This window comes from Loxodonta africana, chromosome 2, assembly GCF_030014295.1.
Source record: "Loxodonta africana isolate mLoxAfr1 chromosome 2, mLoxAfr1.hap2, whole genome shotgun sequence".
In the NCBI taxonomy this organism is placed as follows: Eukaryota; Metazoa; Chordata; class Mammalia; order Proboscidea; family Elephantidae; genus Loxodonta; species Loxodonta africana.
Window position 1 is genome coordinate 79,437,917 of NC_087343.1, and position 27,892 is coordinate 79,465,808.

The 27,892-nt window shown below is 40.1% G+C and overlaps 1 protein-coding gene across 1 annotated transcript in view; it reads right to left on the reverse strand.

Annotated features, from left to right (window-relative positions):
* Positions 1 to 433: 433 nt before the first annotated feature.
* Positions 434 to 27,892, reverse strand: part of ANKRD31 (ankyrin repeat domain 31) — a 168,002-nt gene continuing 140,543 nt past the window's right edge. The window contains exons 25-27 of the mRNA XM_064273145.1: positions 23,321 to 23,423; positions 21,111 to 21,182; positions 434 to 660 (exon numbers count right to left, since the gene is read on the reverse strand). Coding sequence (XP_064129215.1) covers positions 515 to 660; positions 21,111 to 21,182; positions 23,321 to 23,423 — 321 coding nt within the window. The 3' untranslated portion in view covers positions 434 to 514. The remainder of the gene's footprint in view (positions 661 to 21,110; positions 21,183 to 23,320; positions 23,424 to 27,892) is intronic.

Here is a 27,892-nt window from a genome sequence, read left to right on the forward strand (position 1 = left end):
ATATTCATTCTTTGTTCTAGGACTTAGTACATTTAAAATTCTATATAAACTAAATTTTATGAAACTTAAACTTATTTCATAATTTTACATCTTGATTTCAAGACACATTTTGAAATAAATTGGGATGAGGTATTGGGACTTTAAATTTTTGTTTTAAGTAGATTCACCTTATCTGGGCCTTCTATTTGCATTCTTGCTTCCATTAAGAAATAACTGTTACTTATACAAAGGTAAAGATGTTGATTGAAAGGTTAGTTTTAAGATTATGTTAGTAAAAAGAAAGCCAGAGAGTCAATTGATCTAGTTCAAAAATGCTTTTATTTCAATGGCAAGAAAGGATTAATCCTACTACAATAGTTTGAAGATTTATATTTTTCTTGCAATAGTAAACATATGTCTTAAGTAGAAACCCATGTAGTATGTGTTAAAATAGGCACACCAGACCACACAAGACAAAATATGAAATGTTATTAATATGAACAAATACCTAATATATAAGTAAGAACACAGGGCTTTAGAATGTTAGTTCCTCACATTCTGCATAGAACTTCCAATGCTGATCCATTATATGGCATGGGAGAAATTCTTGATCGCTGATTAATAGTATTTCATTTATTTGTAGATAATGTGGGTTACTCTGCATTGGCTCTCTGTAAGTTCCTGTTTAAAGAAGTGCCACCAAGTTAAAAACTGACTTTTAAAATGGAAGATTTAAATTTAATTACAAATCATAAACCCCAGTCAAGTCTATGTTAGGGCACACATAACAGGTTTACTGACCAGGACGGTCTTCACTCACTACATTTTCCGAGCCTGAGACAAAGTTATAAACCAGCACTGGCTGATCCTGGGATTGAGAGACCTCCTTGTGATCTGAAAAACAAGACAGGTTAGACAAGGGTGCTGGGTCCATTCAATGGGGGAAACAAGAGTCTTTTCAATAAACGGTGCTGGGAAAATTAGATTTCCACATATAGAAGAATGAGACATGATTCATGTCTCACATCATAACAAAAACTAATTCAAAGTAGATTAAAGACCCAAATGTCAAAGCTAAAACCATAAAATTCTTAGAAGAAAACACAGCGGCATGGCCGCAGGACCCAGTATTTAACAGTGGATTATCAGATAGATACAACAACAAAATCACAAGCAGCAAAAGACAAAATAGATAACTGGGACCTCATAAAAATTACATACTTCTGTTCATCAAAAGATTTTATCAACAAAGTGGACAGACAACCTGCAGATTGGGGGAAAATTTTGGGGAACCATTTTTCTGTTAAGAATCTAATGTCCAAAATATATATATATATTTTTAATAACTTTTATTAAGCTTCAAGTGAACGTTTACAAATCCAATCAGTCTGTCACATATAAGTTTACATACATCTCACTCCCTACTCCCACTTGCTCTCCCCGTCTTGAGTCAGTCCTTTCAGTCTCTCCTTTCTTGACAATTTTGCCGGCTTCCCTCTCTCTCTATCCTCCCACCCCCTCTCCAGACAAGAGTTGCCAACACAATCTCGAGTGTCCACCTGATATCATTAGCTCACTCTTCATCAGCGTCTCTCTCCCACCTGCTAACTAGTCCCTTTCATTTCTGATGAGTTGTCTTCGGGAATGGTTCCTGCCCTGTGTCAACTGAAGGTCTGGGGAGCATGGCCGCCGGGATTCCTCCAGTCTCAGTCAGACCATTAAGTTTGGTCTTTTTATGAGAATTTGGGGTCTGTATCCCACTGATCTCCTGCTCCCTCAGGGGTCCTCTGCTGTGCTCCCTGTCAGGGCAGTCATCGATTGTGGCCGGGCACCAACTAGTTCTTCTGGTCTCAGAATGATGTAGGTCTCTGGTTCATGTGGCCCTTTCTGTCTCTTGGGCTCTTAGTTGTCGTGTGGCCTTGGTGTTCTTCATTTTCCTTTGCTCCAGGTGGGTTGAGACCAATTGCTGCATCTTAGATGGCCGCTTGTTAGCATTTAAGACCCCAGACGCCACATTTCAAAGTGGGATGCAGAATGATTTCATAATAGAATTATTTTGCCAATTGACTTAGAAGTCCCCACAAACCATGTTCCCCAGACCCCCGCACTTGCTCCGCTGACCTTTGAAGCATTCATTTTATCCCGGAAACTTCTTTGCTTTTGGGCCAGTCCAATTGAGCTGACCTTCCATGTATTGAGTGTTGTCTTTCCCTTCACCTAAAGCAGTTCTTATCTACTGATTAATCAATAAAAAACCCTCTCCCACCCTCCCTCCCTCCCCCCCTCGTAACCACAAAAGTATGTGTTCTTCTCAGGTTTACTATTTCTCACCATCTTATAATAGTGGTCTTATACAATATTTGTCCTTTTGCCTCTGACTAATTTCGCTCAGCATAATGCCTTCCAGGTTCCTCCATGTTATGAAATGTTTCAGAGATTCGTCACTGTTCTTTATCGATGCGTAGTATTCCATTGTGTGAATATACCACAATTTATTTACCCATTCATCCGTAGATGGACACCTTGGTTGCTTCCAACTTTTTGCTATTGTAAACAGAGCTGCAATAAACATGGGTGTGCATATATCTGTTTGTGTGAAGGCTCTTGTATCTCTAGGGTATATTCTGAGGAGTGGGATTTCTGGGTGGTATGGTAGTTCTATTTCTAACAGTTTAAGATAACGCCAGATGGATTTCCAAAGTGGTTGTACCATTTTACATTCCCACCAGCAGTGTATAAGAGTTCCAATCTCTCCGCAGCCTCTCCAACGTTTATTATTTTGTGTTTTTTGGATTAATGCCAGCCTTGCTGGTGTGAGATGGAATCTCATCGTAGTTTTAATTTGCATTTCTCTAATGGCTAATGATCGAGAGCATTTTCTCATGTATCTGTTGGCTGCCTGAATATCTTCTTTAGTGAAATGTGTGTTCATATTCTTTGCCCACTTCTTGATTGGGTTGTTTGTCTTTTTGTGGTTGAGTTTTGACAGAATCATGTAGATTTTAGAGATCAGGCGCTGGTCTGAGATGTCATAGCTGAAAATTCTTTCCCAGTCTGTAGGTGGTCTTTTTACTCTTTTGGAGAAGTCTTTAGATGAGCATAGGTGTTTGATTTTTAGGAGCTCCCAGTTATCTGGTTTCTCTTCATCATTTTTGGTAATGTTTTGTATTCTGTTTATACCTTGTATTAGGGCTCCTAGGGTTGTCCCAATTTTTTCTTCCATGATCTTTATCGTTTTAGTCTTTGATCCACTTGGAGTTAGTTTTTGTGCATGGTGTGAGGTATGGGTCCTGTTTCATTTTTTTGCAAATGGATATCCAGTTATGCCAGCACCATTTGTTAAAAAGGCTATCTTTTCCCCAGTTAATTGACACTGGTCCTTTGTCAAATATCAGCTGCTCATACGTGGATGGATCTATGTCTGGGTTCTCAATTCTGTTCCATTGGTCTATGTGTCTGTTGTTGTACCAATACCAGGCTGTTTTGACTACTGTGGCTGTATAGTAGGTTCTGAAGTCAGGTAAGGTGAGGCCTCCCACTTTCTTCTTCTTTTTCAGTAGTGCTTTGCTTATCCGGGGCTTCTTTCCCTTCCATATGAAATTGGTGATTTGTTTCTCTATCCCCTTAAAATATGACATTGGAATTTGCATCGGAAGTGCATTAAATGTATAGATGGCTTTTGGTAGAATAGACATTTTTACTATGTTAAGTCTTCCTATCCATGAGCAGGGTATGTTTTTCCACTTAAGTATGTCCTTTTGAATTTCTTGTAGTAGAGCTTTGTAGTTTTCTTTGTATAGGTCTTTTACATCCTTGGTAAGATTTATTCCTAAGTATCTTATCTTCTTGGGGGTTACTGTGAATGGTATTGATTTGGTGATTTCCTCTTCGGTGTTCTTTTTGTTGATGTAGAGGAATCCAAGTGATTTTTGTATGTTTATTTTATAACCTGAGACTCTGCCAAACTCTTCTATTAGTTTCAGTAGTTTTCTGGAGGATTCCTTAGGGTTTTCTGTGTATATAATCATGTCATCTGCAAATAGTGATAACTTTACTTCTTCCTTGCCAATCTGGATACCTTTTATTTCTTTGTCTAGCCTAATTGCCCTGGCTAGGACTTCTAGCACGATGTTGAATAAGAGCCGTGATAAAGGGCATCCTTGTCTGGTTCCCGTTCTCAAGGGAAATGCTTTCAGGTTCTCTCCATTTAGAGTGATATTGGCTGTTGGCTTTGCATAGATGCCCTTTATTATGTTGAGGAATTTACCTTCAATTCCTATTTTGGTAAGAGTTTTTATCATGAATGGGTGTTGGACTTTGTCAAATGCCTTTTCTGCATCAATTGATAAGATCATGTGGTTTTTGTCTTTTGTTTTATTTATGTGATGGATTACATTAATGGTTTTTCTGATATTAAACCAGCCTTGCATACTTGGTATAAATCCCACTTGATCAGGGTGAATTATTTTTTTGATGTGTTGTTGGATTCTATTGGCTAAAATTTTGTTGAGGATTTTTGCATCAATGTTCATGAGGGATATAGGTCTATAATTTTCTGTTTTTGTAATGTTTTTACCTGGTTTGGGTATCAGGGAGATGGTGGCTTCATAGAATGAGTTGGGTAGTATTCCGTCATTTTCTATGCTTTGGAATACCTTTAGTAGTAGTGGTGTTAACTCTTCTCTGAAAGCTTGGTAGAACTCTGCAGTGAAGCCGTCCGGGCCAGGGCTTTTTTTTGTTGGGAGTTTTTTGATTACCGTTTCAATCTCTTTTTTTGTTATGGGTCTATTTAGTTGTTCTACTTCTGAATGTGTTAGTTTAGGTAGGTAGTGTTTTTCCAGGAATTCATCCATTTCTTCTAGGTTTGCAAATTTGTTAGAGTACAATTTTTCATAATAATCTGAAATGATTCTTTTAATTTCATTTGGTTCTGTTGTGATGTGGTCCTTCTCATTTCTTATTCGGGTTATTTGTTTCCTTTCCTGTATTTCTTTAGTCAGTCTAGCCAATGGTTTATCAATTTTGTTAATTTTTTCAAAGAAGCAGCTTTTGGCTTTGTTAATTCTTTCAATTGTTTTTCTGTTCTCTAATTCATTTAGTTCAGCTCTAATTTTTATTATTTGTTTTCTTCTGGTGCCTGATGGATTCTTTTGTTGCTCACTTTCTATTTGTTCAAGTTGTAGGGACAGTTCTCTGATTTTGGCTCTTTCTTCTTTTTGTATGTGTGCATTTATTGATATAAATTGGCCTCTGAGCACTGCTTTTGCTGTGTCCCAGAGGTTTTGATAGGAAGTATTTTCATTCTCGTTGCTTTCTAAGAATTTCCTTATTCCCTCCTTGATGTCTTCTATAACCCAGTCTTTTTTCAGGAGGGTATTGTTCATTTTCCAAGTATTTGATTTCTTTTCCCTAGTTTTTCTGTTATTGATCTCTAGTTTTATTGCCTTGTGGTCTGAGAAGATGCTTTGTAATATTTCGATGTTTTGGACTCTGCAAAGGCTTGTTTTATGACCTAATATGTGGTCTATTCTAGAGAATGTTCCGTGTGCGCTAGAAAAAAAAGTATATTTTGCAGCAGTTGGGTGGAGAGTTCTGTATAAGTCAATGAGGTCAAGTTGGTTGATTGTTGTAATTAGATCTTCCATGTCTCTGTTGAGCTTCTTACTGGATGTCCTGTCCTTCTCCGAAAGTGGTGTGTTGAAGTCTCCTACTATAATTGTGGAGGTATCTATCTCACTTTTCAATTCTGTTAAAATTTGATTTATGTATCTTGCAGCCCTGTCATTGGGTGCATAAATATTTAATATGGTTATGTCTTCCTGATCAATTGTCCCTTTTATCATTATATAGTGTCCTTCTTTATCCTTTGTGGTGGATTTAAGTCTAAAGTCTATTTTGTCAGAAATTAATACTGCTACTCCTCTTCTTTTTTGCTTATTGTTTGCTTGATATATTTTTTTCCATCCTTTGAGTTTTAGTTTGTTTGTGTCTCTAAGTCTAAGGTGTGTCTCTTGTAGGCAGCATATAGACGGATCATGTTTCTTTATCCAGTCTGTGACTCTCTGTCTCTTTATTGGTGCATTTAGTCCATTTACATTCAGGGTAATTATAGATAAATAAGTTTTTAGTGCTGTCATTTTGATGCCTTTTTATGTGTGTTGTTGACAATTTCATTTTTCCACATACTTTTTTGTGCTGAGGCGTTTTTCTTAGTAAATTGTGAGATCCTCATTTTCATAGTGCTTGACTTTATGTTAGTTGAGTCGTTACGTTTTTCTTGGTTTTTATCTTGAGTTATAGAGTTGTTATACCTTTTTGTGGTTACCTTATTATTTACTCCTATTTTTCTAAGTAAAAACCTAACTTGTATTGTTCTATATCGCCTTGTATCACTCTCCATATGGCAGTTCAATGCCTTCTGTATTTAGTCCCTCTTTTTGATTATTGTGATCTTTTACCTATTGACTTCCATGATTCCCTGTTATGTGTATTTATTTTATTTTTTTTTAATTAATCTTAATTTGTTTTTGTGATTTCCCTATTTGAGTTGATATCAGGACGTTCTGTTTTGTGTCCTTGTGTTGTGCTGATATCTGATATTATTGGTTCTCTGACCAAACAATATCCTTCAGTATTTCTTGTAGCTTTGGTTTGGTTTTTGCAAATTCTCTAAACTTGTGTTTGTCTGTAAATATCTTAATTTCGCCTTCATATTTCAGAGAGAGTTTTGCTGGATATATGATCCTTGGCTGGCAGTTTTTCTCCTTCAGTGTTCTGTATATGTCATCCCATTCCCTTCTTGCCTGCATGGTTTCTGCTGAGTAGTCTGAACTTACTCTTATTGATTCTCCCTTGAAGGAAACCTTTCTTTTCTCCCTGGCTGCTTTTAAAATTTTCTGTTTATCTTTGGTTTTGGTGAGTTTGATGATAATATGTCTTGGTGTTTTTCTTTTTGGATCAATCTTAAATGGGGTTCGATGAGCATCTTGGATAGATATCCTTTCGTCTTTCATGATGTCAGGGAAGTTTTCTGTCAGGAGTTCTTCAACTATTTTCTCTGTGTTTTCTGTCCCCCCCTCCCTGTTCTGGGACTCCAATCACCCGCAGGTTATCCTTCTTGATAGAGTCCCACGTAATTCTTAGGGTTTCTTCATTTTTTTTAATTTTTATCTGATTTTTTTTCAGCTATGTTGGTGTTGATTCCCTGGTCCTCCAGATGTCCCAGTCTGCATTCTAATTGCTCGAGTCTGCTCCTCTGACTTCCTAGTGCGTTGTCTAATTCTGTTATTTTATTGTTAATCTTTTGGATTTCTACATGTTGTCCCTCTATGGATTCTTACAACTTATTAATTTTTCCACTATGTTCTCGAATAATCTTTTTGAGTTCTTCAACAGTCTTATCAGTGTGTTCCTTGGCTTTTTCTGCAGTTATCCTAATTTCATTTGTGATATCATTAAGCATTCTGTAAATTAGTTTTTTATATTCTGTATCTGATAATTCCAAGATTGTATCTTCATTTGGGGAAGATTTTGATTCTTTTGTTTGGGGGGTTGGAGAAGCTGTCACGGTCTGCTTCTTTAAGTGGTTTGATATGGATTGTTGTCTCCGAGCCATCACTGGGAAACTAGTTTTTCCAGAAAATCCGCTAAAAAAAAAATGCAGTCAGATCCCTATCAGAGTTCTCCCTCTGGCTCAGGCTATTCAGATGTTAATGAAGCCGCCTGGGGAGGGTGGGGGAGGGAACAGAGAGATAGGAGAGTAGCACCTCAGAATATAGCCAGAGTTGCTTGTCTTGCTTGTAATGACTATTATATCTGAGATTCCCGCGGGCACCTCGCCTACGTGTGCTGGCTGTGTGGAGATTGCCCCTGGGGGGTCTGGCCCGCTGGAGTCACGGTCAGATCCTCTGCTTCCAGCCCCACGCCCAGCGTCAAGGCTCCCCTACTGGGACGGTGCACTCTCGACTCCAAAATCAGTCGCTGCCTCCCGGGGACTTCTCGTCCCTCCAGCCACGTGGCCGTGCCGCCTCCGAGAACCAGTTGGGCCTCCTCCCGGGGTTAGTTCAGATGGGTGGAGCAGCTCCCCGTGCTTGTGCCGTGACTGAGTGTCCTGGCTGGGACGCTGTTCTCCCCGCTCCAATACCAGTCGCTGCCTCCCGGGGACTTCTCCTACCGGCTGCGTCCCACGCCGCCCGCGCGACCTGGCTGGGCCCCTTCCCGGGGTTAGTTCAGGGGGGTGGAGTAACTCTCCGTGTTTATGCCGTACCTGCGTCCAGTCCAAATTCCTGCAGGACGGTTCCCCGGCTCGGACGCTGCTCTTTCTGCTCCAAGACCAGTCACTGCCTCCCGGGGACTTCTCCTACTGGCTGCGTCCCACGCTGCCCGTGGAACTGGCTGGTCCCCCTCCCGGGGTTGGTTCGGGGGGTGGAGCAGCTCTCTGTGCTTGTGCCGTACCTGACTGGTACGCTGGCTCCAGGCTCTGGAAACAATTGCTGCTTCCCCGTATTAGTTGTTCTCCGTCTCTAAATCTGTGTTTGTTGTTCAGGGTTCGTAGATTGTTATGTATGTGATCGATTCACTTGTTTTTCCGAGTCTTTGTTGTAAGAGGGATCCGAGGTAGCGTCTGCCTAGTCCGCCATCTTGGCTCCGCCTCCCAAAATATATTTTTAAAAATAAATCAATCCTACAATTCAGCAACAAAAAGACAACCCAAACAAAAAATGATCAAAGGACTTGTACAGTTCATCTAAGAGAATATTCAAATGGCTAGCAAGCACACTGAAATTGTGGTTGTTGGATTCCTACTCACAGCCAACTCAAGTGACAATGCTGAACTGCCCCATCAGGTTTTCTAGGCTATAATCTTTATGGAAACAGTTCACTAGGTCTTTCTTCCATGAAGCTGCTGGGTGGGCTCAAACACCAACCTTTCAGTTAGCAGCCGAGTACTTAGCTCTTGCACCACCAGGGCTCCATTAGGGAAATACAAATTAAAACCATAATGAGATACCACCTCGTCCCCATTAGAATGGCAATGACCAAAAAAAAAAAAAAAACAAGAGGTCCTGGGGAAGATGGGGAGAAATTGGAACCCTTATCCATTGCTGCTGGGAATGTAAAATGGTACAGGTGCTGTGGAAAACACTTTGGCTGTTCCTAAAAACGTTAAACATGGAACTAACATCCCACTAAAAACCCTATGGAACTAACACAGGACCTCGTAATCCCAATCCTAGGTAAGAACACAAACAGACACCTGTACACCAACGTTTATTGTAGCACTTTCCACAAAAGCTAAAATGTGGAAACAACCTATATGTCCATCCTTAGATGAATGGATAAACAAAATGTGGTACATACATACAATGGGATATTACTTAGCCATAAAGAGAAAAAGAAATAAGGTCCTGATTACATGCCACAGCATGAATAAACCTTGAAAACATTATGCTGAGTGAAATAAGTCAGTGACAAAAGGACAAATACTGTATGACCTCACTTACATGAAATAAGCAAATATATAGAAACCAAAGCATAATAGTGGTTACCAGGTGTGATGGTTAAGATTCTGTGTCAACTTGGCCAGGCCATGATTCTCAGTATTTTGGCAGGCGTGTGATGTTGTGGTCACTTCCCTATGGAGATTTGATATGTGATCACCTCCATGATGGGATCTGCTGTGAGGAGTCAATCAGTTGAAGCAGAGTTTTCATGGGCATGTGGCCTGCATTAAATATAAGGGGGCATTCAGGCAGGGCTCAGGGGCTTTTGCTCATACTGGATCCTGCAGCTGGTTCCTGTTCGTCTGACCTCCAGTTCTTGGGACTTCAGCTAGCAGCTTACCTGTGGTCTTGCCTGCCGATCTTGGGATTCATTTATCTTCACAGCCTGTGAGCAACAGCCTTGCTCTCCAACCTGCACATCTTGGGTTTGCCAGCCCCTGTGGCTACGTGAAATCGGGAGAGGCCTCTATCCTGATCCACGAACTTGGGATGCTACAGCCCCTACAATCGAGTGAGGCATTTCCCTTATGTAAATCTCTCTCTATATATGTATTTATAGCCTCTCTAGAGAACCCAGCCTAAGACACCAGGGGTGAAAGGAAGGGGTAAAGAAGCAGTTTTTGCTGAGTTTACCTTTATGGTGGTAGAATAATTAGGAAAAGGATAAGGGTTGTGTAACATGAAGAGTATAATCAATGTCACTGAATTGTGCATGTAGAAATTGTTGAATTGGCAAATGTTTTGTTTTATATATTTGCACCACAAAACAAACAAAAAGGCAGGAAAAGAATGATCAAAGCTTATGAAGCTTACAAAGTCCTCTGTGCCTCAATTTCCAGTAAATTGAGAATAAACAGTTGTGAGGGTTAAATCAGGTATTGCATGTGAAATGCTTAGCATGCTGCCTGGCATCTAGCAAACACTCAATAAATGTTAGCTGTTTTTATCACTATTTGTTACTGAATAGAATATTAGACTGGAAAATGGATGATCAAAGTTCTAGTATTTACTCTGCCACAAACCTGGTGTGTGATCTCAAGCAAGTTATGTGTTTCTTCAGTCTTCCATCTCTTCCCCTGAGAGGTAAGAGGTTGATGAACACAATGAACTAAAAATTCCTCTTCATCTGTGAAACCCAGATCACAAGTCATCTGCTTCCAAAGTACAATGATGGAACAGGCACAAGCTAGACATTTCCACTACTAATGCGAGAACTGGACATTAGCCCTCAAGCCTTGAAAATAATCCTGTTCTCTGAGACCATTTAGGCAATGGCCCTCGAAACTCTGGGTGTTGGCCACACACTCCGGATTATGAGTGAAGGCCCCTCAGTCCTGGGCTTCAGCTCTATCTTCCAGGCCCACTGGGACGGCAACTCTGCTTCCTGGGCTTTAGGCAGCCCCATTCTCCTAGTCCCTCTGAGTGGCGACTTCACCCTTTTAGACCCCAGAGGTCATGGCCCTACCCTACAAGACTGAGGCAGCTCTGCTTCCTAGGTTTCTTGTCTCTTTAGCTTTTGCTTCCTGGTTTCTTGGCCTCTCCACCTGAGTCTGTCCAGCTGGGGTAACTGCTGCAAAGCTCTTTAGCTCCACTGATAAATGCCTGGAGGCACCCTGCTTTGCCAGTAAACTTCAGCTGGAAGGTGCTCAGCTCTCTCGCTCTGTGGGTCAGCTCCAGCACTGTCTTGTGCTTGTTTCCTGGTTCTGCTGCTGCCCTTTCTCTGCTGTTGCCATTTCTCTGCCCTGCTTCTTGCCATCTGTGCCATTTCCAGTGTAACAGCTCTCCTCATTTCCGAGTCCCCACCAGAATTGTCTCTGACATCCATAATTCCACCAACAGCCTCTTCAAAACAGTTTAGGCATTTAATATCAGGCACTTCAAAACTCTTCCACCTTCTACCCATTCACAGTTTCAAAAGGTATTTGTTAGAGCAGCACCCCATTGCCAGTACCAAATTCTGTCTTAGTCACCTAGTGCTGCTACAACAAAATTATCATAAGTGGATGGCCTTATCAAACAGAAGTTTATTCTCTCATAGTCTAAGAGGCTAAAGTCCAATTCAGGGTACCAGTTGAAGGGAAAGAAAGGCTTTCTCTCTCTGTTGGCTCTGCGGGAAAGTTCTTGTCATCAACCTTCCTGTGGTATAGTAGCTTCTCAGTGCAGGAACCTCAAGTCCAAAGGACTGTGCTCTACTCCCGACACTGCTTTCTTGGTGGTATGAGGTCCCTCTGTCTCTCTGCTCGCTTCTCTGTTTTATATCTCAAAAGAGATTGACTTAACACAAAACCTAATGTTGTAGATTGAGTCCTGCCTAATTAACATAACTGCCTCTAATCTTGCCTCATTAACACCATAGAGGTAGGAGTTACAAGACATAGGAAAATCATATCAGATGACGACATGGTGGAAAATCACACAACATTGGGAATCACAACCTAGCCAAGTTGATACATTTTGGGGGGATACAATTCAGTTCATAACACTATCTAGAAAGACCCCCATGTGTCTGTCAGTTTGTTGTACTGTGGGGGCTTGTGTGTTGCTGTGATGCTGGTACATCTGTGGAAAGAGATGATGGGAAAGCTCAATATCATCAGTCAGAACAAGGCCAGGGGCTGACTGTGGAACAGACCATCAATTGCTCACATGCAAGTTCAAGCTGAAACTGAAGAAAATCAGAGCAAGTCCACGAGAGCCAAAATATGACCTTGAGTATATCCCACCTGAATTTAGAGACCATCTCAAGAATAGATTTGACGCATTGAACACTAGTGACCACAGACCAGACGAGTTGTGGAATGACATCAAGGACATCATCCATGAAGAAAGCAAGAGGTCACTGAAAAGACAGGAAAGAAAGAAAAGACCAAGATGGATGTTAGAGGAGACTCTGAAACTTGCTCTTGAGCATCGAGCAGCTAAAGCAAAGGGAAGAATTGATGAAGTAAAAGAACGGAACAGAAGATTTCAAAGGGCCTCTCAAGAAGACAAAGTAAAGTATTATAATGACATGTGCAAAGAGCTGGAGATGGAAAACCAAAAGGGAAGAACATGCTCGGCGATTCTCAGGCTGAAAGAACTGAAGAAAAAATTCAAGCCTCGAGTTGCAATAGTGAAGGATTCCATGGGGAAAATATTAAACGACGCAGGAAGCATCAAAAGAAGATGGAAGAAATAGACAGAGTCATTATACCAAAAAGAATTAGTCGATATTCAAACATTTCAAGAGGTGGCATATGATTAGGAACCGATGGTGCCGAAGGAAGAAGTCCAAGCTGCTTTGAAGGCATTGGTGAAAAACAAGGCTCCAGGAATTGATGGAATATCGATGGGGATGTTTCAACAAACAGATGCAATGCTGGAGGTGCTCACTCGTCTGTGCCAAGAAATACGGAAGACAGCTTCCTGGCCAACTGACTGGAAGAGAGCCATATTTATGCCTATTCCCAAGAAAGGTGATCCAACTGAATGTGGAAATTATAGAACAATATCATTAATATTACATGCAAGCAAAATTTTGCTGAAGATCATTCAAAAATGGCTGCAGCTGCATATCAACAGAGAACTGCCAGAAATTCAGGCTGGTTTCAGAAGAGGATGTGGAACCAGGGATATCATTGCTGATGTCAGATGGATCCTGGCTGAAAGCAGAGAATACCAGAAGGATGTTTACCTGTGTTTTATTGACTATGCAAAGGCATTCGACTGTGTGGATCATAACAAACTATGGACAACACTGCGAAGAATGGGAATTCTAGAACACTTAATCGTGCTCATGAGGAACCTTTACATAGATCAAGAGACACTTGTTCAGACAGAACAAGGGGATACTGATTGGTTTAAAGTTAGGAAAGGTGTGCATGAGGGTTGTATTCTTTCACCATACCTATTTAATCTGTATGCTGAGCAAATAATACGAGAAGCTGGACTATGTGAAGAGGAACGGGGCATCAGGATTGGAGGAAGACTCATTAACAAGCTGCGTTATGCAGATGACACAACCTTGCTTGCTGAAAGTGAAGACGACTTGAACCACTCACTAATGAAGATCAAAGACCACAGCCTTCAGTATGGATTACACCTCAACATAAAGAAAACAAAAATCCTCACAACTGGACCAATGAGCAACATCATGATAAATGGAGAAAAGATTGAAGTTGTCAAGGATTTCATTTGACTTGGATCCACAATCAACAGCCATGGAAGCAGCAGTCAAGAAATCAAAAGACGCATTGCATGGGGTAAATCTGCTGGAAAGGACCTCTTCAAAGTGTTGAAGAGCAAAGATGTCACCCTGAAGACGAAGGTAAGCCTCACCCAAGCCATGGTATTTTCAATTGCATCATATGCATGTGAAAGCTGGACAATGAATAAGGAAGACCACAGAAGAGATGATGCTTTTGAATTGTGGTGTTGGCGAAGAATATTGAATATACCATGGACTGCCAAAAGAACGAACAAATCTGTCTTGGAAGAAGTGTGGCCAGAATGCTCCTTAGAGGCAAGGATGGTGAGACTGCATCTTACATACTTTGGACATGTTGTCAGGAGGGACAAGTCCCTAGAGAAGGACATCATGCTTGGCAGAGTACAGGGTCAGCAGAAAAGAGGAAGGCCCTCAACGAGGTGGGTTGACACAGTGGCTGCAACAATGAGGTCAAGCATAACAAGGATTGTAAGGATGGCGCAGGACCGGGCAGTGTTTTATTCTGTTGTGCATAGAGTCGCTGTGAGTTGGAACCGACTCGATGGCACCTAACAATAGCAACAACATCTAGAAAGAACTTTTGGCAGAAACTGTTAGTTGCTTCCGTTTTTGCCCTTTACAAAATCCTCAGCAATGTGTCAAGTGGAAAAACTGTATTGTCCAGCCTTTCTGCAGCTAGCAGTGACCATGTGGCTAAATTCTAGCCAATGAGATAGAAATCAAAGCATTGTGTTAGACTTCTGTGAAGTTGTTAAGTGGAACAGACAGCTAGAAAAGCTGTTTTTTGCTTCCCTACTTTCCATCTTTTTGATGCTGAGAACGTGTATGTGATGGCTGGAGATTCATAGCTATTTTGGGCCATAAGGTGACCTGGAAGATATAAACTAGCACTGAAGATGACAGCTAAAATGCTATAACACCAAGAACAAACACGTGTGCACACACACATATACTTAAGCAGTCTGACAATACCTACTATTTGTTTTTTCCCAGTAAAATTCACAGTCTATCCTGTGGGGAGGATTAAGTGGAATTGTGCTTGAAGGTCTAGTTCTGAGTAAAGGGGCCCAGGAACCTCCTGGTTCTGGAATCCAAAAGGGATAGGGAAGACTAGGAAGATTAAAAAAAAAGTTCTACCTCTGAAAGAATTTTTGTGAGTAAGGTAGGGAGAAACAAATTAGAACCCTGAGAAGTAGTAATTTAATCTCTTCTTTAGTCAAATAACCATCATCTTTGCAATGATAACCAAGGACATCTATTTGTAGGTTTGTGAAGGAGAGTCTTTCCATCAGCAACTGTGAAGACCACCAAACCACTCCATTTTCGGGAAGGTGAGTAAAAACCCTTTTATTTTTCACTTTTACTTAAGGTAGATTCCTTAGACAAAGTCAATGGCCTCTGAGATCCTAAACAAAATTTCCAAACAGTAGCACATCAGCAACTCAGTGCAAGGGAAAATAAGCATTTATGTAGATGTCTGAGTCTCCTTGTGGCTGTCCCTCACCCCAAGAAGAACTGCAGAGCTAAGGAGCCATTCTGCTAATGCATGAGGGGGTGGGGAACAAATCTTCCTCAGGTAGTATTACAAAATATCAGACATTCTGCACAATTCTACTTAAACTAAACTGCCAGATTCTTTATTAGGCAAAAGAATGGGCTCATGCCAACTATTCATGTATCTAGTTGGCCAAGTTAACACCTCAAAATAACAAATTAGTTAGGTTCAAAATAATTTTAACTTTTACTCTTCCTTTTTCTTCTAATGTTTTAAAAATAATTTCTCTTAATAGTTCAAAAGCAAAGATAAACAGATTTGTTCTTTTAACTGAGGGTTCACTTCTGAAACATTATTAATCTATGAACTCCCCACATTTAACATATTACACTGCTCTGGCTCTCAGTTTCATCCTCTATACATAGGCCCAAGACTAGCTGATACATAAAGTTCACTTCTAACTCTGACATTACTGAACTCAGATTCCTGAACTTGTGCTTACCAACTAAGCATTTCACACTTCATTAGGATTATGGAATAAAAGTTTGCTTACTGTGGTTTTAAGTGTAAATGAACATACATATTTATAGATTCTCTTTCTGAATCGGAAATATAATTCCATTCAAAAGCAAAATAACTGACAATGATTTCAATAGATGGTTACAAGATATATGTGCCCTATTATGGCAATTTTAATAGAAAGTTCAATACCTTTTTTTAAAATAAACAGATCCTAAGAGAATAAGAATTCTCTAGGATAAATAAATATGGAAACCCTGGTGGGGTAGAGGTTAAGTGCTACAGCTGCTAACCAAAAGGTCGGCAGTTCAAATCCACGAGGCACTCCCTGAAAACCCTATGGGGCAGTTCTACTCTGTCCTATAGGGTCACTATGAGTCAGAATTGACTCAGTGGCAATGGGTTTGGTTTGGGTTTTAGAGAATAAGTATGAGGCAGTAGTACTATCAGTGGCAGAATTCTTGCCTTCCATGTGGGTGACCCAGGTTCAATTCCAGCCAATGAACCTCAAGCGTAACTACCACCTGTCTGTCTGTGGAGGCTTGGGTGTTGTTACAATACTGAACAAGTTGCAGTGGCGCTTCCAGACTAAGATGGATGAGGAAGAACGGCCTGGCAATATACTTCCAAAAAATCAGTCAGTGAAACCCTATGGATCTCAACTGTCCGATCCTATTGTGCATGGGGTTACCATGAGTCGGGGCTGACTCAGTAGCTAACGAAAAGAATAAGCATGGTGACGGAGTATTACATGATTTGATAGTTAATTCTAAATTAACAATTTGATATAGATTTGCATTGATAAAATGCAAAAATTATACTAGGCTGAATAAACAGACCTGATATTACACTTAGAAGTTTAAAATTATTTAAGCCCTCATTCCTTAAGAAAACTGAAATCTAATAGGTGGTTCCCTAAACCTAATCGGTTTCAGGTTTTTTGATTTTACATGCAGGGGGTTCAGGCTTTTTGGGCATTTGGTTGTAAAGAAATAAACTTAAGAGGTCTACTAAGTGAAGCTCTTTAAAGGCCTAATGTATTTACAAAGATAACCTAGCAGAGAACCTGGCACATGGCAGATGCTGAACAAATACATAGTTTTCTTCTCTTTCCTTCCGTATCAGTTGATATATGTTCTACTTTGTGAATTGAGACAAAGGAGAATTAATCATGACACCATGATTAAAAAAAAAAAAAGATTAAAATAATGAAAACGCAACAAGAGTTGTAAATGAGAGCTGAAAGAACACCTTCCGCTCTGTTATCAAGCACCCATCTTCCCTGTGTGTTTTAGGTTTAAGTAGTTCTTAACCACATAAAACAGAAGCATCTGTGAATGTTTGCGCTCCATTACATTTATTTTTATAGTGAAATGAAGCATAACAGCAGCACTGAAATGAAGAAAACTAAAGTCATTTGTTTACAACAGATTATCAGTAGATTGAGGACCATTTTATTACATGTGAGAGTCTATTTTTCTCCTGGAAAAGCATGCCCTATTTTCAAATAAATGAATTATGTTAGGGACCCATAAAAGAAAATATGTAATTAGTGTGCATTAAATGATGGCTTGGGAAAAGAAAGACTTCAGGAGATACTCTTTCTTTACTTAGATGAATACGTTTAGCCTAATGTGTTTTCAGTGTCTTGGTACTATGGTGACAGGAGACATAAATACATAAAGCTGGCTTGCTAGGTAAATAATGAAAAGGGATCTAAACAGTTTTTTTTAAGCCCTTTGTGAAAAATATGTCAATATGTCTGCATATAATGGTCATAAATTATGTAGGTGGTTATGGATGTTCATTTTTTTCCTTCTAGTCTATACCGAAAAAAAAATCAGTGATGATCCCCTCAATAACACAGAAGAACTACAGCCAACTAGGCAGAAAAGACACAGGCTTGGGAGGAAGTAGTGAAATTTTCAACAGAGAAAATGCACCATAGATTCACTCCATTTTAAAGCTTAAAAGAACAGTGGAGATAATGGATGCTTCAGGGGTTTTATCAACATTTCATCAACAGAATTTCATTTTTAAATGTTACATTTATATGTTTAAAAATTGCGATAGTTAAGATTATGTGTCATCTTGGCTGGCCGTGATTTCAGTGTTGCAGCAGTTGTATAATGTTGTGATCACTTCCCTGTTGAAATTTGATATGTGATCACCCCCATGATGGAATCTGCTGAGTGGTACCAGCAGAGGGCGCAGCCTGTGGCAGCTCATCGCCCCCTCAGCCTTCATCTCTCTGTATTCCGCTGCCTATCTCCTTCCTGCTCACCTTGCCAAGGTTTCTGGCTTGTTCTGGATCCAGCAACTGTCTCTTGTCTGACCTCCAGCTCTTAGGACTTGAGCTAGCAACGTACTTGTCCATCTTGGGATCTGTGGATCTTCACACCCTGCTAGCAAGAGTCCTGCTCCCTGACTTGCTAATCTTGGGTTCGGCAGCTCCCGCAGCTGCGTGAATCAGGAGAAACCTTGCGGTCTTGCTTGCCAACCTTGGGATTCCTCAACCTTCACAGCCTGTGAGCAGGAGCCCTGCTCTCCCACCTGACAATCTTGGGTTCACCAGCTTCTGTGGCTCTGTGAATTGGGAAAGGTCTCTATCCTGATCCACGTACTTGGGACTTCCAATTGCTACAACTGTGTGAGCTGTTTCCTTGATATAAATCTCTCTCTCTATATATGCTTACACACTTTACTGGTTTTGCTTCTCTAGAGAACCCAGCCTAAGACAAAAATCTTTAATTAAAAACAGTACGTACCCTCCTAAACCAAAAACCAAACCCACTGCCGTTGAGTTGGTTCCAGCTCATAGCAACCCTATAGGACACAGTAGAACTGCCCCACAGGGTTTCCAAGGCTATAATATTTATGGAAGCAGACTGCCCCATCTTTCTCCTGCAGATTGGCTGGTAGGTTTGAACTGCCAACCTTTTGGTTAGCAGTCAAGCACTCTGTCCACTGTGCCACCAGGGCTCCTTTATGTACCCTTAAATATGTTAATTTACCATATTTTAACACTCTGGAATCCAGTAATACATTGACTTGAGTTACCAATTTAAATAGTTTTTGTGTGTAACTCAAAATAAAGCTCTTCCACCCGTCTCTGATTCATTGAAGAAAGTCTTAAAATGGCAAGGTTAAAAACTCTTATCATTTATCTACATGACTCAGGATTTTCTTGATCTCATACAACCAAAACGATATGTAGAAATAGATGAGATATTAGGCTGCTGCTATTTATGCCATGAAATATTAATAGCCAGCAAATAATTAAGTTTAGGACATTCTGGTTAAACAAAGCTAAAGAGATTTCTTTATGATTTTTCAGAGACTTCACTATACTACTGTAACCCATACTCTTTAGGAAGGGAAGATAGAGAATGCAGTTCCCAAGGGTATTTGATCATGAAACCACCCCCACCTTATTTGCCAGAGTATCTCAGGTGACCAAGTTTCAGTGTAGTGTTTCAGGCTTTGGAGTCAGTTTGAGTCCTCTGTCCTGTCACTTATTAGGCAATAAGACCTTGGGTCAGTTTCTCTATCTCTAAAACAGGGGTAAAGATTAAATGAGATAATTAGGTAAACATGTAGCTCACATATTAATCATTCAAAAAATTTTAGCTATTGTCAACTAAACATAGCAAACATTCATTCATAGAAACTGAAAAGGACAACCAAAGTTCATGCCTACCTTTGATCTCCTCTTCACATTTCTTAGAATGGAATATAAAAGTGAACCTCTGCCTCTGGCCTGCTGTCTATTACCAGAGGCGGGAAAATGGTAGAAGTTTTCATAGCGGCCTTCTCCACATGGCCTGCCCATCCGAACCTCTGTTCTGCCAAGAGGCTCGGAAAGACTCTCCCACTACTAACCATGCTGCTAGGATGGCAAAAAAAGCCATAAGAAAGCCTTTAGATAAAAATTAATATTATCCTTTGGACCTCTGAGACGCTTGGCACAGAGCCTGGCACCTAGCAGGCACCCAAAATATGACTTATAGTCTACCTATTCCAACTCTTTTTAATCATCATCATCATCATCATCATCAAAACCCCATCATCTGTTTTGGAACATACTTTGATGTAGGCCTACAGAGAGCGACTGGTCCAGCGCCTGCCTGCTTTTCCCATTTCAAAGAGGCAACTGAGGCTTAAAGAAGTTACAACTTTGCCAAAGTTACCTATTACCAGGTGGCTGTTAGGAGAAAGATCCCTGGTTTCTTACTTCCTGGTGCTGTGCTACTTCTACCCACTCTACCTTTTGCTGCATGAGAAGCTGATTCACCTTGGTACTATCAGAATATACATTTTCACCAAAAATCTTTCTTTTAGCCAATGATTTTTAAGTTATATTTTTTCTATCATTCTTGCCTCTATGGGCCTTAAACTCTTCATCTGCAAATTGGGGACAGAAATGCACTTGTTGACCTCTTAGGGCCCTTCTAGTTTTCAAAGGTTTCCCAAGGTTTCAAAGACTGTGTGCCCTCCTTCTACTCTAGAGATAGCCCTTGTAGTGATACTACTCTCTTCTCATCACCGCGGATGATGAAACTAGAGCCTCTGGCTGCATCTACTCCCTCTCTAGCTCGATTTTCCATTATAGTTTCCCTCCCAGTGATAAACGGCACAGATTAAAGGCAAGAGAGACACAGAGAGAGAATGACAGAAGGTTACTGATGATGACAGCTCTCTTTTAAATTTCCTAGTTGAGAAAATGTGGATGGCCATCACTCTCGGATCTCAAAATTAGAAGCAGCGAATTCAGATAAGGGAGTTAATATTAACCAAACGAAACCCCTTTTACCATTTGCTGAATTCTTCACCACAAATTCAATTATAGCCACAAGATCTAGGCATGGCCACCTATTAGGATAGTCAATCGCAAGTAAATCCCGTTTTAAAATACCAGCCCTTCGTATCATTCATGCTTTCATTCACGCATTCGCTTATTTAATAAGCATTATTCAATGAACATTTACTGGGAAGTTACTGCGTTGCAGGCACGGGAGAATATAATAGAAAGCAAGAGCCTATAAATGCCTCTCTGCTCTCAAATATCTTCTCAGTCTGGCAAGGGAGAAAGGCTAGGTGACCACCAATTATTTATAATACACGGTGATATGCATGAGACTTGACCATCTCTTCGCACAGGAATATGTTAGAGTCTACATACTTCTTAGGGATCCCCGGGTGGTGCAAATGGTTAAGCACTTGACTACTAGCCAAAAGGTCAGTGGTTCAGACCCGTGCAGATGCTTCAGAAGACAGGCCTGGTGATCTGCTTCCTGCACACGTGTCACCATGAGTCAGAACTGAGTTGACAGCAACTAACAACAATACACTTCTTATACAAGTAAATGAAATTGTAAAGTTTTTCTCTTTTTTCTTTTATTTTTACCCTGTCCAAATTTCACTTTTTCTGATATGTTTTTGCTTGGTTCTTGTGCTGGGTCATCTAAACAGGGTACTTCTGAAAGTAAAAGGGAGTGCTACTAATAGCTCTGCTGAATCAGCAGAGAAGTTCCTGGTCAAACCAGGATACATGATCACCCTAGTCATGAGAAATGTAAATACCTCTTTCTAGTTCCCCTTATTCCTGACAAAAGCAATATTCTAAAGAATGTGATCATAAAAAGCTTAAGAGAACAGATTATGCTGGTGATCTGAGGTAGTCTAACAAAGCACAGGGACTCATCCTTCCTTTAGACGTTCTGGTCTCTACAGCGTCAGAGCCATGACTTCTATGGTCATATTTTGAAACGCAGAAGAGAGAGCAATATTCTCTTCTAAATGCTTTGCTTGCAAGAGGGTTAGTCTACATTTTCCTAATTTGCCAAGTCTTTGTATTTCTTTCAGGTATCACAAAATCAGGTATAAAAGAATCCTAAATCAAGGAGGTTGAAACAAAATTCCAACATCAGTCTACAGAATACCAGCAGGGACCTGTCTGTAGATTCTTAGCTTGAGGCCAAGGACTGAGAAGCTATTTAGCACACTGGCATCTCCACAGTTCTGAAATAAGTGTTAACATTTTCTGAAATATCTAAAGGGAAGAAATTAGTAACAAGAAACTGTTCATATTACAGGCAACAGAAGCAGCAGTTCAGAATCCTTGTCCCTGCCTACATTGACTAACCAGTCTGAGACAGGGACACTAAGGGAAAGAGAGGTGGCACTGCAGCAGAGGAAGGTACCATAACATCACCTGTGTCAGTTTTTCAGAAATGTGTGCTGCCCCTTCCCAGATCATTTCAAAAGCTGCCACTCACCGATGAAGACTATATCTTCTTCTGTTTTGTCAGGCTGAGGTTTATTCCATCAGATAAAGCATATTAGCATATGTTAATAAGCAAAGATTTATTTTAGTACTTGCTTTTAAAAAATGTGGAAAACTAACCAAATCATGCCTTCAAGAAGGAGAAACATACTTTTTTTCCCTTATATGACACTTAAAAGAAATCTATTCAAAGTAAGCACAGCATAGATTTAGAAAAAAGAACTGTGAGGGAAGGTGTCATTTCTTAAATTCTAGAGTCCACTGTGGTTAAAAACGGAATGCTATAATTAAAAACAAAAACAACAGAAAATAACAAGTGTTGGTGAGGATGCGGAGAAATTGGAACTGTGGTGCATTACTGGTGGGAAAGTAAAATGGCACAGCCACTATGGAAAACAGTTTGGTCGTTCCCCAAAAAGTTAGACATAGAATTACCATACACACAGCAATATACTCTATATACATTCCCAAAAGAATTGAAAAGAAGTACTCTAACGATTGTACATGCATGTTCATAGCAGCACCATGCACAACAGCCAAGAGCTATGAACATCCCAAATACCCATCAATGGATGAATGGATAAAGAAATGTGATATCCATTTTTGTGCTACAATAATCAACTCATATATATATATGTGTATGTACTGTTATATATACATTATATACACACACATATATATTATATATACACAAACACATGCACATATATATGAGGCGATTCTGACTCATAGCGACCTGAGAGGACAGAGCCTCATAGGGTTTCCAAGGCTGCAAATCTTTACAAAAGCAGACTGTTACATCTTCCTCCTGCAGAGTGGCTGGTGAGTTTGAATTGCTGACCTACCAGTTGGCAGCCCAGCACTTAACCACTGTGCCACCAGGGCTCATATATATATTATTTATCCATAAAAAGGAATGAAATACTGATACATGCTACAACATGGATAATCCTAAAAATATCATGCCAGGTGAAAGAAGCTAGACACAAAAGGGCCACATATTGAAAGCATTTATGTGAAAGATCTAGAAGAGATAAATCCAGAGAGACAGAAAGCAGATTGGTGGTTGCCAGGGTCTGGGGAAGAGGATATAAACAGTAACTGCTTAATGGGTTCAGGTTTCCTTTTGCATGGTGCAAATGTTTTGGAACTGAGTAGCAATGGTGGTTGTACAACACCGTGAATGTACTAAATGTTGCTGAATTGTTCACTTTAATATGGTTAATTTTATGTTATATGAATTTCACTGATTGGAAAAAAATGAGAGTTTCTTCAGTAGGTCTGGGTATTTTTATATCACAGTTGAGAAATGGGTGTTGGTCTGCACATACCTCGAAGAGAAAGTCGACATTGCTGCGGTACCAGGTTTGGTTCTGGAGGCATGGGTACTTCTTCAGAAACATATTTTAAAAGCTCTCTTCCAAGATATGTTACCTGCACATAATTAAGCACAAAATTAAAAAAAAAAAAATTTATACTTTCTATGGAAAACACACCTATCTTCTGCACATTATGATTTCTTTAAAGTACTGATTGTTGTATATCATGGGTTGGCAAATGACAGCCGACGGCCAAATTTGGACTGCCACTGTTTTTTTTGTAAATAAAACTTTATTGGAACACAGCAATGCCTATTCATTTCTAAATGTCTGTTGCTGCTTTTGTACTATGTCAAAATTGAGTCTTAGAACACAGACCATATGCCCACCAAAAAAAAAAAAACCCTGTTGTCATTGAAGTCAATTCCGACTCAGAGCGACCCCATAGGGCAGAGGAGAATTGCCCCACAGGATTTCCAAGCCTGTAAATCTTTACGGAAGCAGGCTGCTATAACTTTCTCCTGAGGAGTGGCTGGAAGGTTCAAACTGCTAACCTTTCAACCAAGTGCTTTAACCACTGCACTGCCAGCGCTCCTTACCAAGCCAAAAAACTCGTTGCCGTCGAGTGGATTCTGACACAAAGCAACTCTGTAAGACAGAGTAGAACTGCTTCATAGAGTTTCCAAAAAGCAGCTGGTGGATTTGAACTGCTGACCTTAGCAGTGGTAGCTCTTAACCACTCCGCCACCAGGGTTTCCCAGGGCTCCTTACAAAACCTAAAATATTTACTGTCTGGCTCTTTACAGAAAAAACTTGTTGACCTGTTATATATCCTTCTTTCATTCATTCACTTATTCAACAACCATTAATCTGCTACTTTATATCATTTAAATAAATTAATGTTGTATTAATAAAATTAAGCCATAAAAGTAATGATACTTTTCAAAAATTGCAGATGCTTAACTGATTAAGTTAACAATGTTTCAGGTCTATACATCCAAGTTTTGATTTTGTGCTCCGCTGCTCTTTTATATGTGAACTTAGACACTATCTATCAGCCCAAAGGAGCACAGCTTAGAAATATCTACACATGAGTGGGCTGGGCTGCGGCAGACTGACAAACACCTGCCAGAAATGTGCTGGACGCAAGGAACTTTGGTTTCTTCAGTCTTAATTCAATTCTTAATTCAAAGGCAACTCGATTAAACCCCAGAGGTTAGTTCAGTGTAGGAGTATCAAGTATCAACTCAAGCACTACTTGCTCCACGATGGTGGCGGTGTTGTGTGCCATCGAGTCACTTCCAACTGATAGCGACCCTATAGGACACAGTAGAACTGCATCTTCCTGTAAGCTCGAAGCTCAAGTACTGACCCTCTTCTAGGCTCCCATAACTTCTGCGCTCATACTTCTGTCACAGCCCATACTTTATCACATTTAAGTGAAATTATGTGTTAATATGTCTGTTCCTGTTAAACTATAAGTTTCTTGAGGATAGGATCTGTGTCATATTCATTTTTATACCCTCAGCACTTCACACAGTGCCTGACAATACTGGTTAAAAAAAAGACTCTGAAGTTGCAGCTTTTAAGCAAGATTCTTAAATTCTCTGCGTCCCAGTTTACGCATTTGTAAAAAAAAAAAAAAATTTAGATTAGTTTGTCGAAGGATTAAAAGAGATAATGCATGAAAAGCATTTGGCGTACTTCCTAGTACATCTGAATGCTCAATAAATGTTTGTTAAATTGAACAGAATGAGGGGGATCTATGGGATCTGGGAAGTATAGGTGCTCTTTGGATTCAATATTATAACCAAAACCCGGTAATGGAAATGGAGAAGATCTGCCCCACCCAATGTGTTAACCCTTCCTCACTGGTCTTGGAAGAAGGAGAGGAGAGGTCCCAGAATGCCATTTGTCAGTTCTCCAAACAACCAAAATTTAGAAACAACAGATTTTTCTTTTCCTGTTATGCCCCGACAGGAGTCTCTGGGTGGCATAAATGGTTAAACACTTGACTATTAACCGAAAGGTTGGTGGTTCCAACCAACCCAGAAAAGCCTTGGAAGAAAGACCTGGTGATTTGTTTCCCACTGGTCACATCCTTGAAAACCCTATAGAGAGCAGCTCTACTCTGCAACACATAGGGTTGCCATGAGTGGGAATCTACTCGACAACTGGTACTGGTATGCTCTGACAATGTCCAGCCTGCCTCACACACTCATCAAACTGCAGGCTCAGTATGTTTTTACCTATATCTCAGATTTAAAGTATATTTTTATCAGTTAGTGCTGCGTAATATTCGGTGGTAAACTTGTACCTTAGTAGCCTTAGAAGTTATGAGTCACTACAGGTGTTAAACATACCACTCAGGGTAATTAAGATATACAAAGACTATAGCTTTAAGACAAATCCACTGAGTTAAAATCTACTTTTCACAAGATAAAAAACTGAGCAAGAACAATGAATTAACAGGCACCAGGTGTGAGGTGCCCTGGTGGCACGGTGGTTAAGAGCTTGGCTGCTAACCAAAAGGTCAGAAGTTTAAATCCACCAGCAGCTCCTTGGAAACCCTAAGGGGCAGTCTACTTTGTCCTACAGGGTCGCTCTGAGTCATAATCGACTTGACAGCAATGGGTGTTTTATGGAGCCCTGATGGCACAGTAGTTAAGAGCTCAGGCTGCGAACCAAAAGGTCAGAAGTTCTAACCCACCAGCTGCTCCTTGGAAACCCTCTGGGGCAGTTCTGTCCTATACGGTCACTTTGATGAGTCGGAAACAGCTCAACAGCAACAGGTTTTTTTTTTTTTTTAGATCACATCTGGAAACTGTATTTCATAATAGTGCCTGTGCTCCAGGGCCCAAGAGCAAACAGTTGTCATGTTTGCATATGACGCAAACTCTGAATCCTGAACTAAATCTTGTCGGGTGCACATCTAGCTTGTGTGCCTGCACTGAAAGAACCATGTGGGAAGAGCTAGAGGCTAGGTTCTTTGGCTCTTGAGTACATAAAAAAAAAAAAAAAATTTTTTTTTAATGTAGTCTCTAGCCATCTCTGGTTGCCATCCAAAACCCATTTTGATGAAAGACAGCTGATGGGACTCCATCTTCCCCCAGATGAGAGCAAGTAAGAGTGATGGAGCTTAGGGTAAGAATGTTCTGTAAGAATATCTGTAGTTGGTTGTGCTCTTGCTTTTATAAAAGGTAGGACTGTAGGGGTGCTTGTCCTAAGGCCACTGATGTTTTCTTTCCCTGAAGCTCTTAAAGCAGAAGGCTATGCTGATTCCTAATATATATCAGGCTTAGGGAAGAGGTGGTGTGTATGTCTGTGTGTGTTTGGGTGGAGTAAGAAGCAAGGAAGTGAGATGGAATGGATGATTCAGCCACCACTACTCTGGAAATACTGTTAATGAGGCAAGTAACATTATCAATTAACTTTTTTTTTTTTTGGTAAGGTCTCTGAAAAAATAAAGTACAATATCAATTGTCACTATTGATTGCAGTAGCTAATGTTTCTCCATGCCTTATGTACTAACACAATAAATATAAAACATAACCTGCCTTTGAATATTAAAGAAGTGTCTAAGAATTTATTTCCCTGTTGGGGCTCCATTTTATTTGCAGCTCTCAGTCCATTTTTGATACGGTTTCAGATAAACCATTTGTTGATACTGACTAATGCGAATCTGTTCATGGATAATTCAATGCCTGTTTTAACTCCAATTCAAGTTTTAAGAAGCCAAGTCCTACAAATTTTAACTACCTCAGGAGGAGAAAAGAGGAAAGAATAATTGTCTTTGATTTCATGGGGGGAAAAAAGCCAAGGAAACTAAAGGTTTTAAGTGTACTTTAACAGAAAAAGACATTGTGGCTGAGAAAATAAAAATATTTCTCAAATGAAGTATTTCTCAAGGAATTCAGAAGACAAGACAGAAAGTGGCATGGAAGTATACTAACTGCCTTGGAAGAGCTGGTCTCTAGGGGGAGTGAAGTTCATCTTCATAATTATCCACTTCCTACCAATCCCTGCCCTATAAGATCACTCGCTATGCAGCTCCGGACAAGAGAGAGCAGTAAGCCTTTCACATTATTTGTTTTCAGAATTCATACCATCTGGTTATGTGTATTCTGAGGCCCACATCCGCAACCATCCTCTCCTCCTTTTTCCTCTATAACTGCATCATTGGGATCACAGGAAGTTTAATTAAAGACATGGAGAGTGTGATTACTCACATGAATGTGGCTGTTTGTCCAGATCAACAATTCCCATCACTTTCTATACTCCTGCCTTAACCCTTCCATATCTTGATGTTTCTAATTATGATGGTAGGATGGGAGGAATTTAAAAAAAAAAAGGGGGAGGGGGACAGAATCATAGAGAAAAGTTAACACCAAATCCAAATGAATGAATTTATAAGGGTAGAAGTTCTGACAGTAAGGCATCCAGATGGGAAGTATGTTTACCTAAGAGATCTATCTAGTTACTACTTGAATTACTGCCCCAAATGGCACGCCACTTCTCATCTGCATAAATTCAGTCCTGGGCATTCACAAACACGAACTGTCATTGCTATTCTTATGATTTTCA